At 42.0% G+C, this 14,501-nt stretch overlaps 1 protein-coding gene across 1 annotated transcript; it reads right to left on the bottom strand.

Annotated features, from left to right (window-relative positions):
- Nucleotides 1-3,205: 3,205 nt before the first annotated feature.
- smyd5 (SMYD family member 5) lies at nt 3,206-13,988 on the bottom strand. The gene is made up of 13 exons (XM_052074965.1): nt 13,862-13,988; nt 12,839-12,947; nt 12,627-12,766; nt 11,699-11,820; nt 11,552-11,621; nt 9,411-9,515; nt 9,254-9,316; nt 8,534-8,604; nt 7,187-7,293; nt 6,880-6,936; nt 6,696-6,790; nt 5,153-5,223; nt 3,206-3,368 (listed from the first exon to the last, which is right to left on the bottom strand). The coding sequence occupies exons 1-13, from the start codon at nt 13,973-13,975 to the stop codon at nt 3,212-3,214; spliced, it is 1,281 nt and encodes a 426-aa protein (XP_051930925.1). The 5' UTR covers nt 13,976-13,988; the 3' UTR covers nt 3,206-3,211.
- Nucleotides 13,989-14,501: the final 513 nt, after the last annotated feature.

Consider the following 14,501-nt stretch of genomic DNA (forward strand, 5'->3'; position numbering starts at 1 on the left):
GCGAGGTAATAGAGTTGCAACAATGATAAACAAAAAAGAAAATCACATCTGTCATTATGGGATGTTGTGTGTACTATTTTGACAGAAAAAATGAACTTATTGTATTTTGCAATGTGGGTGTAATGGAACAAAATGTCGAAAAAGTAAAGCGCTGTGAATACTTTCCGGATGCACTGCATGTGGAAGCATGACCGAGCTTTTTTTGTTGGATGTCTCCAGCACTTTACCGTAATTAATATTTTTTGCTGGTGGAAATTGTGGGGAATCTGGAAATGTTTGAAAGGTGGAAAAATACAAGCTCGAATGTCTATTTGGAGGTTTGAATCGATTGAGAGATGTTGAAGGACCAAAAAGTTGGGGGCGGGGGGTGATCCCATTCAAGAATAACATGCGCAATGACTTTGTACACCCCATCTGGTGAACACTCTCAAAAATACTTCCTTACAAATATAATAAGAGTTTTAGTTTTGACGACATCAGATTTGTAATACTTGACCACTCAGTAAAATTGAATGCGAGCACCACAGTGACAGCCGCAGATCAGCTAGATGCCACTCCAGATCAAGTGTACACTCGAAGTACCGGTACACAAAAGGTGATGGCAATGACTCACAATGTCATCAGCAGTTTCTATGGCTGCACATCTAAAAGGGATCATCGAGTATTAGGGTGACGTTGAAAAGCCAAAAAATATAACACAAATTCTTACAGAAAAAAAGATCGCTATGTTATATTGACAATTGCGTTTTGTTTTGTATCAAAAAACTTTGAAGTCAAGAAGGCCGCCCGAGTAGGCAGCCGTCAGCAAGTGCTCTCACGAGCCTTGCTTTTTTTGTTGTTTTTGTGTTTGTTTTGTCACTTTGTGTTTGTTGTTGCGTCGTGTGGACCGGATGTGGATTGTTTTTTATCATTTTTTTGGCCACGACCTTCATCTAGGAGGAGACTCGGTGCTTGGTGGTTGTGCTTTCTCGGCAGCATGAGCATACCGGCACTGTTTTTGACTGGGAGGAATGTCGGTGCCATTTGACTGTCGTTACTGGACAGTCCCGGGGCACTTGTGTCTTGCGCCTGTAATGGGCAGCATTTTTCACAGCCCCGCTTTGTTCAGCGGAGAGATCGGTGCTGTTGAACGGTCTGCGGCTGGATGGATGTAAGTCTTGAGGAGCCGACGATGAGAAGAAAGCGCCGATGCGGATTTGAAACTGGGAGTCGCGGCTTGGAGTTTGAAGCGGATCACGTGGCACAGGAGAAGTGAACAAACCTCTTTTCGTCAATTGACGCTACAGCTTCGTGTTTGCTTTCAAAACTTAGCTTGGAGCAGACGTGTGCACATTTTCAGCATGACGTCTCTGATCCACTGGTTAAAGGACACTTTGATCCTCTCCTCTTTCATCTAAAACTGCTTCAGACAACAAAGTGTATGCAGAAAAGTGGTGAAGTTTGCACGACTGTCTGTGTCCTATGTGTTGTGTGTGTTATTTTTGTTATTTTGACTTCAAAAGGGCGCCGCGTGAGTGGCTGCCTTTCCAGCAGCTCCTATATTTTGTTGTTCTACTTCTTCCTTTCATAACTTCGCTGCTGTGAATTGGGAATTTCTCCATTGCGAGACTAATAAAGGTTTTCTTATCTTGTTATGGTTGTTAGAATGTGTTTATTTTGTGGCGGGGTTGGAGCAATACAAGTGATGAATTCAACAAAGTTATATTATGCGGGAGAAAATCCATGAACAAGAACAAAGTACAATTTTAAGAGTAATGAGGGAAAAAAAGTTGGAATATTACATTTAAAAAAAACAGGTTTTGTTTTGAAGTCGCGTTCATTTTTATCAACGGATTTGAAAAAGCTAAAAAAAATTCAGAAAGCCATAATGATGCGAGTTTCAATTTTGGAGGGGAAAGTAAAGGGTTTTTTTGTTTGTTTTTTGTGAAAAGGTCATTCACGTTAAGTCCGTTGTCTTTCAAAAAAAAAAAGCAGTAATAGTATGAGAAAAATTGTCATTTCTCTTTTTAAAATGAAAATGTTGGATTAAAAAAAATGTCCTTTTAAAGTACCGTAAAAACATTTGAGGTAGAAATGTTAATGAATTGCAATTTTAGAATTTATTTTTATTTCCTAATGGGGTTTTTTTCATATTACAATTGTTCCTAAATCATTCAGTGCCAAGGACTTTTTCTTTCATGTTTATTTAAAAAACCCTGGAGAACCCACTGGGTCAAATTTGGCCCCTATAAATTCTGCTACTCAAATTATACCCTTAAATCTCAAAGGGTCAAATTTGGCCCTAATCCTAAATTAGGATTAAAGCATTAAATTTATGGGAGAAAAAAAAAACATATTTTGGTGTTCAGTGAACCTGTAGCAGTCATTTAATGTATAATTCATCATTTTCCAAAGAAAAGGGTTCTTGGGTTCACCGGGGTTAAAATCCAGGCATTTAATCCTGGGTCTGAAACTAGCTGGCAGAGAATGAATGAAGAGGAAAAAATTAATGAAGACGGGATTTTTTTTCTGAAAAAAATCTTGAAGCATTAGGTTTCTTTTCTTCAAACACCATAAATGTATTCCTGCAATCTTCTGCACACTTGGTGCAAACTCAAGAGAAGAAACTCAGAAACGTTCTTTCATCAGCACTTACAAATTCATTGCCAGACTATTTTTTTTGTGGCCCTCGTGTTCCTTTGTAGCATCATTATGACATACAGCAAATACATTCACTCATCTTCCGTACTGCTTGATCCTCATGAGGGTCGCGGGGGGTGCTGGAGCCTATCCCAGCTGTCTCCGGGCAGTAGGCGGGGGGCACCCTGAATCGGTTGCCAGCCAATCGCAGGGCACACAGAGACGAACAACCATCCGCGCTCACACTCACACCTAGGGACAATTTAGAGTGTTCAATCAGCCTGCCATGCATATTTTTGGAATGTGGGAGGAAACCGGAGCACACATACTGATAATTTGACATCAAAATGCTCAAAGTAAGGAGTCGATTCTTGCAATAAGCAAAGAACCGCAGCACTGTTCAGCCACATTGAGTCTCCATTTTGTTAGTCAACTACAATGTGTTATAAAGGGGACAAAAACTGTGGAGGGTTTAGTCAGGGCAAATTTGAAGAGTTCTGTTTATTGTTGTGCGCCTTGTGTGATAGATGAGGTTGCATGTCAAAAGGCTGACGACAATGTGGTCTTTCACGTTTTTTTTTTTAAAAATAAATCACACATCCGTCATCTCGTCTTCCATCTCGTCACCTTCCGTTGCAACTTCGGCCTCGGCTTCTTCTTCATCGTCCTCTTCCTCCTCTGACGTCACGTCCGGCTCGTCCGTCTGGGAGACACACTTGGCACATGAGCAGACAAACATGTAGTTCTCCCTGAAGGCAAAACACCGCACGTTAGCCAGGCATTCAATCATTGTACATGCTTACCCTCCTCAATGACAGCTTATTGAAATTTGACACAAACGCACGTGTGACTCTGAGATCCTTATGAGACCAGCGTCATTACACTAACATTACAACTCAAGATGCCAGATTCATTCCCACCAAAAGTAGCAATAACCTAACTGTACATGACAAGAAACACCACCCCTATTAAACCGTGTCTGTACAAAATGACACAATCAGGAGGCATAATGACATTCAAACATGATGATTGTGGCTCCCACAAAGCATATGGTACTTCTCCATTTCGCCAACACGCTTCAGTATCTTTTCCAATGGCGTGATGTGAATCACGGATGCTACACAAACGACAAATCCCAGACCGCCCCGAGGGACACGGTCGAAGGCCTTCTCGAAGTCCCCATAGCACATGTAGTCTGGTTGGGTGAACTGCACACTTCTCCTCCTGAAACTGAGATTTGACTTCCCGACGGACCCTCCTCTCCAACACCCCTGAATAGACCTCACCAGAGAGGCTGAGGAGTGTGATCCCTCTGTCATCTGACCCCCACCCCCCACGACATCGCTCCTCCTTCTTAAAAAGAGGAATCACTACCCCAGTCAGCAAATCCATAGGCACTGTCCCCATGTTCATGCGATGTTGCAGAGGTGTGTCAACCAGGATAGCCCCATAACATCCAGAGCCTTGAGGAACTCCGGGCGGATCTCATCCTCCACCGGGGCGTTGCCACTGAGGAGCTTTTTAACCACCTCGGTGACTTCAACCTCAGAGGTAGGAGAGCCCACCTAAGAGTCCTCAAACTCTTCCTCTAAGGAAAGCGAGTTGGTGGAGATAGATTTCAATAACTTTTTCTCGATTCAACAAATGTGGTGTGAGGGTGTTGCGTGTTTGTGAAACTGAACTGAGCATTCCCCAGACTCTCATTAGTCACAGTTACTTTGTGATTTAAAGGGGGGAAATTACCTTTTCACATAGAGCCAGATAGGTTGCAATTTTTTTCTCTGTTGATACATTAAATCATCATTTAGAAACTGCATTTTTTATCTCCCTGGGTAGTCTCTGATATTAAAATTGGTTTGATGAACTGAAACCATTGTATGCAATAAATATGCAAAGAACACAGATATCAGAAAGGGGGCAAATCCTATTTCACTGCACTGTATGTGTTGTGATGTATTATTTTGTCATTTTATGTTAACTGGTCTTTTGATGGCAGCGCAGGCACCTGCAGCAGCTCCTCTTGTTGTCTGGTTGAGAGGGAATAACTTTCAACAACTAAAAATGTCGGGAGAGGTCTGAAACTGGTTGTGCATTGATGCTGCCTATCCAACAAGATAAGGGTTTTTATCAGTTTCACTTTTTTTTAAATAAACAAAAACGTTTTTCACCTCGACAGTGTTGTGTGCCGAATTCTGAGGACAGACTGGATTGTGAATATTTTCTGGATGCACTTTATACCACTACCTTATGAATGGGAGAATAAGCACTGAATCAAATTTAAAACAAGGCAAATGAAAAAGCGCACTCTCTCCAAAAGTTGCAACCAAGCATGTTAAAAATGCAATTCAAAGACGGAAGAAGTGCCACCACACTGATCAATAAACTAAAAGCTCAGCGCGACCACTGAACCCTCGATACATTTGCCACAAAACAGCCCATTTTTGGCTGTCAGGTTTCTCATCGATCCATGTGGCTTATTGGCGCGTTCAAGAGATTCAAGATGAGCAGAAAGGAGAGATTCGCAGCCGCCCACCTCAGAGTTTTGTGCCTGCTATGGCGGCTTCTGCTCCGTTGACAGCAGTCCAAGTAACTGATGCAGATCTCCTGGAAATGGCCCCAAACATAATTGTAGAATAATCATTCCACGGCAGCAATTCTTAAATGTAGCAAAAATTATTGTCAAGACATTTGAAACCTTCATGTGCAACATGCCATCTTGAAAAAAAAGAATCAATTCAGCAATTAATTAAATTGCACAATTAAAGAATATACATTTTAGAGCGAGGTGTTCCGAAAACCAAATAAATTATTTGAAAAAAAAAAAACATTCATTTTTTTCCCTGTTTTTCTGAACAACAAAATCATTTCGGAACACGTCGGTGGATTTTTACTCGTAAAAATGGGTGTTCACACGGCAAGATTTGCTCCAGTGCTACGCCGGGGCTGCCCCGGTAGAGCGTTCACACGTGCAAATTAGCTCCAGCGTAGCCCCGGAAAACAGCTTACACCGGAGCAAATTTGATCTACCTCAGGGAAGTGGTTTAAAAATTTGCTCCAGAGCAAATGCTCGTTTGCGAAGCAGCACTGATGTAAATTTGCATGTGTGAACCCAACTGGGTTAAATGTTGCTCCAGAGCAAATGCTCGAGTTGATTGCGTACGGCGACAATGCGTTGATTTCGTGCTCAGTCTGACTTCCGTCATGTGTTTGTTTAATAACGACACAAGACATGGCTGGTCACAGTAGCAAGCACCTCTTGGGTTATACCATCTCAACTAGAATGGGGCGGCGGGTATGCAACCATGGCTCAAATCCACTATAGGCCGAGTACTAGTTTACCACCTTAGATGTGCACTTTATAATGTTATATTGCTCTGTTTTGATTCCATAAAAAGAACTGTTAAAGCAACTGTTGTGTGGCAAAATCTTTTTTTCACTGTTGTTGATGGACAGTAATATTGTGTGAGAGATCATGTGTGAATAACTGCTCCAAGTGAAAAATGTTCATGTAAAATTGAAAATCAAAATTGTTATTTCAGTAAATATTTGCATTTTGCACATAGAAAACTGATTAATGATTCCATGTTGATGAGAGCATTAACATGGGGAAAAATAGGACAAAAAATATAAAAGGAAATTCAGAAACGATAAAAAATGTGTGAGTAATCACGATTAATTTTTTGTTAATTTGAGTTAATTATGACAGTTGCGTTTTTAATGAGATCAAATATTTTAATTGTTTGACAGCTCTAATATATATAATGTAGATATTATTCTTAAGAAGCTAATATGATACATTGTAAAACAGCATTTCCTAAAAAGATTCATTCATTCATTCATTCGTTCATTCATTCATTCATTCATTCATTCATTCATTCATTCATTCATTCATTCATCTTCCGTACCGCTTGATCCTCACTAGGGTCGCGGGGGGTGCTGGAGCCCATCCCAGCCCAATTGTAAGCCATGAGGTGAGGAGACTAAATAGCTAGGCAAAGCGCGTGAGTAAGTGCCTGCCTTCGGGCACTGCATGCATGAACCCTAACCCTTAACCCCCGGCCCAGGCATCAGCTGACCTGGCCTGGATCGATGTCGCAGAGGGCACTGAGGTGAAGCAGGGAGTTGTTGTCAGGGAAGGAAGCCTCGGCATTGGGCACGCAGCTGTGATTGCCTTAAGAGAAAAAAAACCCAACAACAAGCAATAAAATGACTTTTGCTTTTGTGCTTGCATTGAGAAACATGAAATGCATGGTAACTTACATGAGCTTTGGACTAGAAAGAGTCCTGAGCCTTCACTGTTTAGAAAGTCTCCCGTTTCTACAGTGTAAGCAAGAGAAACAAGTATCATCAATCTTTGTGTCCACACTGACTAATGGGGGCGGGGGGTTGTGCACACTTAAGCAATTGTGTATTCTGATGACCTCAAGGCTTGTCTTGATGAGGTATCTCAGACCTGTGCTTTGACGCTGCACTTACACATGACTCATATCCCATTTTCAGCATAAAACATAAGAACTGTGTTCACTGAATCGTGCAATTAAATCGAGCCAAAAAGCTAAAGCGTCACCTCTCTCAATGTCTTTGTACAACTGATCGATAAAGGAGTCCAACTGCGCTCTCTGCTGGGCAGGAAGCTCAAGTGCATCGCAGGCGTGAACCCACTGACTCAGAGAGCTGACGGAACAGAAAGCATAAACGTGTCGTATCAAGGACCAAGGTGAGGAGGGATGCCCTTAAAAGGTCAATTGTGAAGTCATTTTAGAAAATCCCAAATGAAGTATGCTTATGTCCCAAGTAAAGTAATTCAACAAAGCGTGAAAAAAACCCCATTTCTATTTCGCAAATCTATTTGACAAAGTAATCGTTTTACCGAAGTGAAGCAATCGATTTGGAAAGCGACATTTCAAACTTATCTAAAGGGATCCACGTGTTCAAAGAGTTGGAGGACGAGCAAGTTGTTGGCAAGATGTATGTTGGACCATACACGTATGAGCCAGGTACTCAGGATGGGGAAAATGTTGTGCCTGAACGGTCGGACATGGAGTGGAAACGAGACCCATCGGGATTGGAAGAACGGTAAGCTATATAGACTGTGGTTGTTAGCCTAGCTCAGTGTTTCTTAACCTGGGTTCGATCGAACCCCAGGGCTTCGTGAATGGGTCTCAGGTGTTCGACGGAGTTCGATGGTTAAGACACAACTCACATGTCAATTAGTTATGACACGCCCGCTTGGCTATCACTGGCTGCAGATGATCACATGACATTGTTCATCCAATCAGTGCTGCAGGAAATGTAGTTCGCTCAGTAGTCAACGTGTGACTGTCGGGAGTACTTCATGCACGGTTCATTTTGTGCACAATTAAAATAGCTTATACTTAGGTCTAGAAATTTTATTTTATTTTTTTCCTGTTTTTAATAAATGTGTTTTCTTTTGTCTTGGATTTGTAAAAAAAAAAAACATTTGTATTTTTCACTAATGAACGGTTCGATGAATGTGCATTTGAACTGGTTGGGTTCAGTACCTCCAACAAGATTAAGAACAACTGGCCTGGCTTTAGCTTAGTCTGTTCTTTTCTTTTGGCCACTCGACCACTGTTTGCCAGAATGTGAACGGCGCATCGCCACGCAGCGCCGAATAACTCGATGACAATGGCAAAGAGCAGTTAACAGGAAAAAAGCAATACGTTACAATAGCCGACTGACGATTTGGCATTCTGTAGATGACATCACTTGCCGGAAAATGGTGAACAAAAGCATTTTCATTGTTAAGTGCGTTGCTATGGGTCTGACTATGAACCTACAAAGGTATGCTTGAAATAGTTTTCGCACTAAATATCACTCAAAAATTGGTTGGCCAAGTTCACTTCACACCTGACCTTCAAAGGAAATACAAGTTGAATAAAGACCAGCCAACCTTGTGCCGATGCCTTGTCCATTAGTGCCGACCAGAGCGAAAAGAGAGCGGAAGCCTTCGGGAACAAACCACTGGAACACAAACAATGCTACAATCATGCATTAATTGAGCTTTACAAATAATCCAACATTTACTGATCATGTCATTCCGTACACACCTCATGCAAAAGCTGCAGCAATAATCTAACTATGCCATGCTGTCTGTTCAGTTAAAAATACTATTTGTATCGATTATTATCTATTATTGTTATGGCTTGCAGTTTGTGGTGGGGCACTTTATTGTACAAGATTCCCCAGTCAACAGAACTGGCAAGTTTGAACATGTACTTTGTTTTTTGAACAAACCCCAAAAATTCTTCAAACAATGCTAATGAAGTTTCAAAAAGTGTTTTCCATGAGAAAAGGGGGAAGGAAATGTGGGAAGAATTACAATAAACCGTGACAATTTCAAAACATAATGCTGAACTGAAAACAAAAGGAAATGGATATGCAAATCAATATTCAAGTCAAATTAAATCCAAATTGATCTCAGCAGCATTTTGAATTACAACGTGCAGGTGTACATACCAAATAAAGAGTGAAAGGAGCTTTTTTCTATTTAAATTTTGGGGTGACGTGAGGTTAGAAAACGGGTCAGAAATCTGCTCATACTATATGCAGACCTTTTGTTGTAGCGTTTTAATGTTTATGATGAGATTCAAGTGTATATATTTGTGTTTACCTGACTTAGCTGATCATCATACAGCGCCTCTTTGAAAAGACTCAGTAGCACTGTCAGCTGACCCTAAAAACAAACATTATTTTGGTCAGCTACTGCTTAGTTGCAAGATGGAGGTATTTTCCTTATTTTCCTTTTCCGGCAGTAAAGGAATATTTACCCAGAACTTCTCCCCGAGGAGTTTGTGGGCCAGCTCGTCTTCCTCATTGGCTGTGCGACTGCAGAAGCACGAGAAGAGCTTCTGCCAGTGTGCTTTGTCTTTGGCCTGGACCACAAATTAAAAACATTTTGTGAGCGCAGAGGAGGGATTCACAAAGTAAGCATCGCAGAGAATTTTTGTGTGGGCCAACTGAAAGAGTAATGAGGCCACAATTAACAACAACAACAACAAAATTACAGTGTATGAGTAAAACCAAGGCAATTACCATTAAATATGGAACACAATCCTTTTTTTTTTAATACCACTTTTTAAAAATGATGATAACATTGAAACTGTGAAGGCTATCTTCTTTTTTAGTGGCTCCCGGTAGGTGGGGTTTGAAGGCAAGCGACTGGTGGGCGGCCTGCACCCATGGTGCCCGGCCAGGCTCAGCCCGAAAGGACAACATGGGGTCCCCCGGTATCGTGAGCATCTTCCGGCATCTGGCACAACTTCACTCAAGGACTGGCCGGGTAAGGCGAGGGCAATCGAGTCCAAGTGGACCATGTTCCACGGCTTTATTTTCAAGGTGGCCGACAGAATCAGCGGCTGTAAGGTGGTCGGTGCCTGGCATCAGTGCCTAAACCGGTTGGTGGACACCAATGTATTGGATGCTGTCGTGCTGAAGAAGGAGTCCTGTTGAGCCTTATTGGTCCGCAGGACACTTGGAGCAGCTGATGGATATCGACGGCCAAACTGAAACACATCTTTGGTGGTCGCCGAGGCAAAAATACAGGCATAGGAGGACTTGGGTGACGCCATAAAAAACAACGTACGAGTGGCTTCAATGAAATTCTGCTCTGGCATCTCAGAAGGGGAGCTAAGGGGAAATTACTTCAAAGACAGCTTCAATTCCATCGACACGCCTTTCTTTGAAGAAACAGAGTCTGGGAACTCTGAAGTTGGTTCTCCTATCTCTGGGGTTGAATTCGCCATGGTGGTTAAAAAACCCCTCCGTGGCAAGGCCCTGTGGGATGGAGGAAATCAGCTCAGATTTCCTCAAGGCTCTGGATGTTGTGCAGCCCTCTTGGTTGACATGCCTCTCCAACACCGGATGGACATTGGGAACAGTGCTTCTGGATTAGCAGACCAGGGGAATTGGCCCCCCTTTTTAGCAAGGGGGTCCGGAAGGTGTGTGTTCCAACTACAGCGCATTTCCACAGCCTTCCCAGTAAGGTCTATTCAGGGGTGCTGGAGAGGAGGGTCGGTCAGGAAGTTCAATCTTCGATTCAGGAGATACAGTATGGTTTTCATCCTGGATGCTAAACACACACCCACCAGTACGTGGATGTAATGCCGGTTTGTGTATTGGGCAGAACAACTTCCGACGCCCGAAAATGGCACCAATGGAGAGACACGCTTCTGTAAGGCACAGTTCAAACTTCAAGCGATCCGTTACGCAGAGGAACATGGCAATCGAATAGTCGCGAGATAATTTAAGGTAAACGAATCCACAGTTAGCAAGTGGAGGAAGCAGGACAACAAGCTTTGCTGTCTTGACTGTGTTTCCGCGGAAACAAGGCGAGGTGGCCCGAGCTTGAAGACTAACTTGAGCAATTGATTTAGATCAAACCATGAGCAAGGTTTGCAAAAGCCTGATATTGAACCTTGTTCATTTAAATCAGGTGTGTTGTAACAGGGAGAGACAGAAAACATGCAGGATTGCGGCCCTCCAGGACTGGAATTGCCGACCCCCGATTTTTGATTTTTTTTTTTATTCAATTTTGATTTTCTAGGTCTAACTTAAAAGCGGCAATGGAACATTCTGGGGTTTTTGTTTGTTTTTTTAATCAAAATATATATAAAAACTGCAAAGACAGATTGGTCACTTAGATCATTAATAAGAAGTCCACTTTCTATTTTATGGGAAATTTTATTGAGAAAATATGTTCTCTAGTAATGTGGCTATATCAACTGTATCAATTGTACCAGGCTTCAAAGACTGTTGCTCTACATTGTATTTATCAAATCAATTATTGATACATCCTCTCCAATGTTGCCCGGCCTCCATGTGAATGAGGCGTGGAATGTAATTGTGAAAGCATGCAGAGACAGCATTACAACACCTCCCAAAAATAAATACAGAAATAAAATCATCTCACTTGTTTAACAGTGGCGACCATTCTGGCCAGAAGCATGATGCTGGAAGTCTCTGGAGGGTAATGCATGCTCCTGTGGCCAACAGAACGTTTACCAGAAAATTCACAAGGAGTTCCTGAGACTAAAAGGAAAGGAATCACCCCGATCACCTCCAGGCATCTTTCAGCTTGTTGACAGGGTGGTCTGGATCTTCATAGGATGGCCCAAGGCACAGCGCCCGGTGGTACTGATCCGCCGCAGCTTGGCGGCACTCAGCGCTGCAGTACATCACCTGCAGATGGTGGTGGGAGAGATGGAGGGGGGTGGGGGGTTAGTGTGTGTGTGTATACAGTATACATATACATATTGGATTGGATTGGATTACTTTATTGTCAAATGTACTGTATGAGAAACATACCACACAGATGAAATTTCTTCCCTCTCAACACAAAACAAGAGGAGCCGCTGCTCCTCTTATATATACTGCATACTATATACCCAGGTATACACACACACACATATACAGTATATATATATACACAGTACATTACAGATTCATTCAATGCATAGCAACAACGTTTAAAAGGCCAATTGCTACCAACATTCCGAAATAAATATCATTTTGATACTATTCATATGGTCCATTCATAAATAGGTTTGTGTGCTCGTCTTCTCCTTGTGAAAATGAGCAAAGCCAGAGCGCTCTTTTGCATCAATGAAAGCTACGTCTTGTCGTAGTAGTGTGAAAAAGGCTTCAGTTGTAGTCCTTTGCTGCTGCCTTGTGGCATTTATACTTGCGGAGGGGGCGTCAATCACTTGTGTTGTGAATTGTATTTTAGGTTATTTCTAGTTCATACTGCAACCTGATGGCTGTACCTTGGAATGTTTTCAGCCCAATGAAACAAAAGCAGAGGTGAAGAACTAATAAAACAACTGCAAAACGCAGAGTTAATCCTTTGATCATGGATGAAAATAAATGAAGCATGAATATTTCCCGAACATCTAGTGCATTAGTTTCCAGAAAATATTGGACAAATTCCAATTTTTCCAAACTTGAAATTAGAAATGTCATTATGATGACTTCCTGCGCAGACCGACCTGACAGTGAGGGCAGACTAGGTGGAGCTGCGGTCGAACGGGACAGAGTTCCGGATAAGGAAGGCTGAGTGCTGGATTGCCTGTGAGTCTCCGAGCATTTTCCTCCGCTGTCTCCAGAGCTCGCAAACAGTAATCGCATGCTGTTAACAACACAATTCAAATGTCAATCATCAGACATCGAATTATGAATACACATGCAGATTGAGTCTCACCTTTATATCCATACAAAGCATTCCACAGGAACTGGGCACAGACAAGCGGGTGCTCAATGAAAATGACCTCTCCCTTCTTGATGATTCTCTTGGCAAACAGACCTTTCCCCTTTAAGTGCATGTTAAAGTGCAACTGTTAAACTCAATGAAGCCAAAATTTAACAAATTCATCCATTTTTTATAGTACCTGTACTTGACTGGTCACCAGCCAATCACAGGGCACATATAGACAAATAATAAGTCACTCTCACATTCATGTCAATGGACAAATTGGATTCTTGAATGATCTTTATGTGTGTTTTTAGAATGTGGAAAGAAGCCGAAGCACCTGGGGGAAAACTCACACAAGGGCTGAGAAAACGTGCATTCCACACAGGGTCAAGAGTCAACCAGAGAACCTCACAAATCTGAAGCAGACATGCAAAGCACTAAGCTCATATGATGCCAAATTAAACGCTCCGATTACATATGAGTTACTTTATGAGTGAGGTCTGAACAATACAGATTTGATCGGGGGCTAATTCGGATTTTTTTTCCAAGCATATCAAGTTTTTGAGACATTTTCATCTTTTGGTTTGACCTATACAAATTTGCGCAATATGGATTTTACAATGCACCGTAATTATTGCTATCATGTTTCCGGGGGTAAAAATGTGACTAAATATTAAATCTGAACAATCAGAGCAAAATAATAATACTTTCAGTTCAAGTATATTTGTAATATCCGATTACAAATAAATGTGTTGACCAATGTTGCCTGCTAGATGTCAATCGACATTTCTTATGTTAATGCTGTGTCAGAAATGGGAAAACACCTAAGACTGTGAACAGCACTTACAGATGTTATATGCAATTTTAGGCACGTATGGACAAACTGAATGGATGTCTTACAGTTGCAGTAGGAAGAATAATGTACATGTGCAGCAATGGATGGACATTTTACTTCCCGAAAAGCGGCGAATAAAGCCCACTTGGACACATTCCACCACAAAAGCTCAAACTTAACCGAGTCGACAAACAAACCTTGACGTTGTCAATAAATCGCACTTGCACCCCGCCTGCAACTTTGTCAGGATCCACGCAAAAGGAAAATATTTCATCCACGGGGGCCGCCATGTTGGCAACGAACTTCTTCATACTCGTGTGCACGCACGCTTGCAGAAACTTTGCCGCGCGTCCTCTAACGACCACCATGTGAACTGCAGGGAATAGGCGCATTATAACAACAACAACAAATACAAATGATTACAATATTATCAAAATCAAAGAAGAGTAATTAAGACTCATAACATAGCAAAAGTGTTTTAGCCATTGTTAAAATTTGATAGAATAAAATATAAATAAAATAAAAATCTTCATACGAGGGCGGGCCAGTAGTCGAGTGGTTAGCCCGTCAACTTCACAGTGCAGAGGTACCCGGATGTATTCCAGCTCCGATTTGCATGTTCTCCCCGTGCTTGCGTGGTTTCCTCCCATATTCCAAAAACATGCGTGGCAGGCTAATTGACCGCTCCAAGTTGTCCCTAGGTGTGAGTGTGTGCTTTAATATTTGTTCGTTTCTGTGTGCCCTACAATTGGCTGGCAACCAGTTCAGGGTGTCCCCCGCCTACTACCCGCAGACTGCTGGGATAGGCTCAAGCACCCTCCGCGAGCGACCCTTGTG

Source organism: Hippocampus zosterae, chromosome 1 (genome assembly GCF_025434085.1).
Source record: "Hippocampus zosterae strain Florida chromosome 1, ASM2543408v3, whole genome shotgun sequence".
NCBI lineage: Eukaryota > Metazoa > Chordata > Actinopteri > Syngnathiformes > Syngnathidae > Hippocampus > Hippocampus zosterae.

Coding starts and splice junctions, on each gene's coding strand:
- smyd5 (XM_052074965.1), bottom strand. CDS start 13,975: ATGAAGAAGTTCGTTGCCAACATGGCGGCCCCCGTGGATGAAATATTT. Junction 12,948..13,861: donor GATTTATTGACAACGTCAAG/GTTTGTTTGTCG, acceptor ATGCACTTAAAG/GGGAAAGGTCTGTTTGCCAA. Junction 11,622..11,698: donor AAGCTGAAAGATGCCTGGAG/GTGATCGGGGTG, acceptor TGTTGGCCACAG/GAGCATGCATTACCCTCCAG.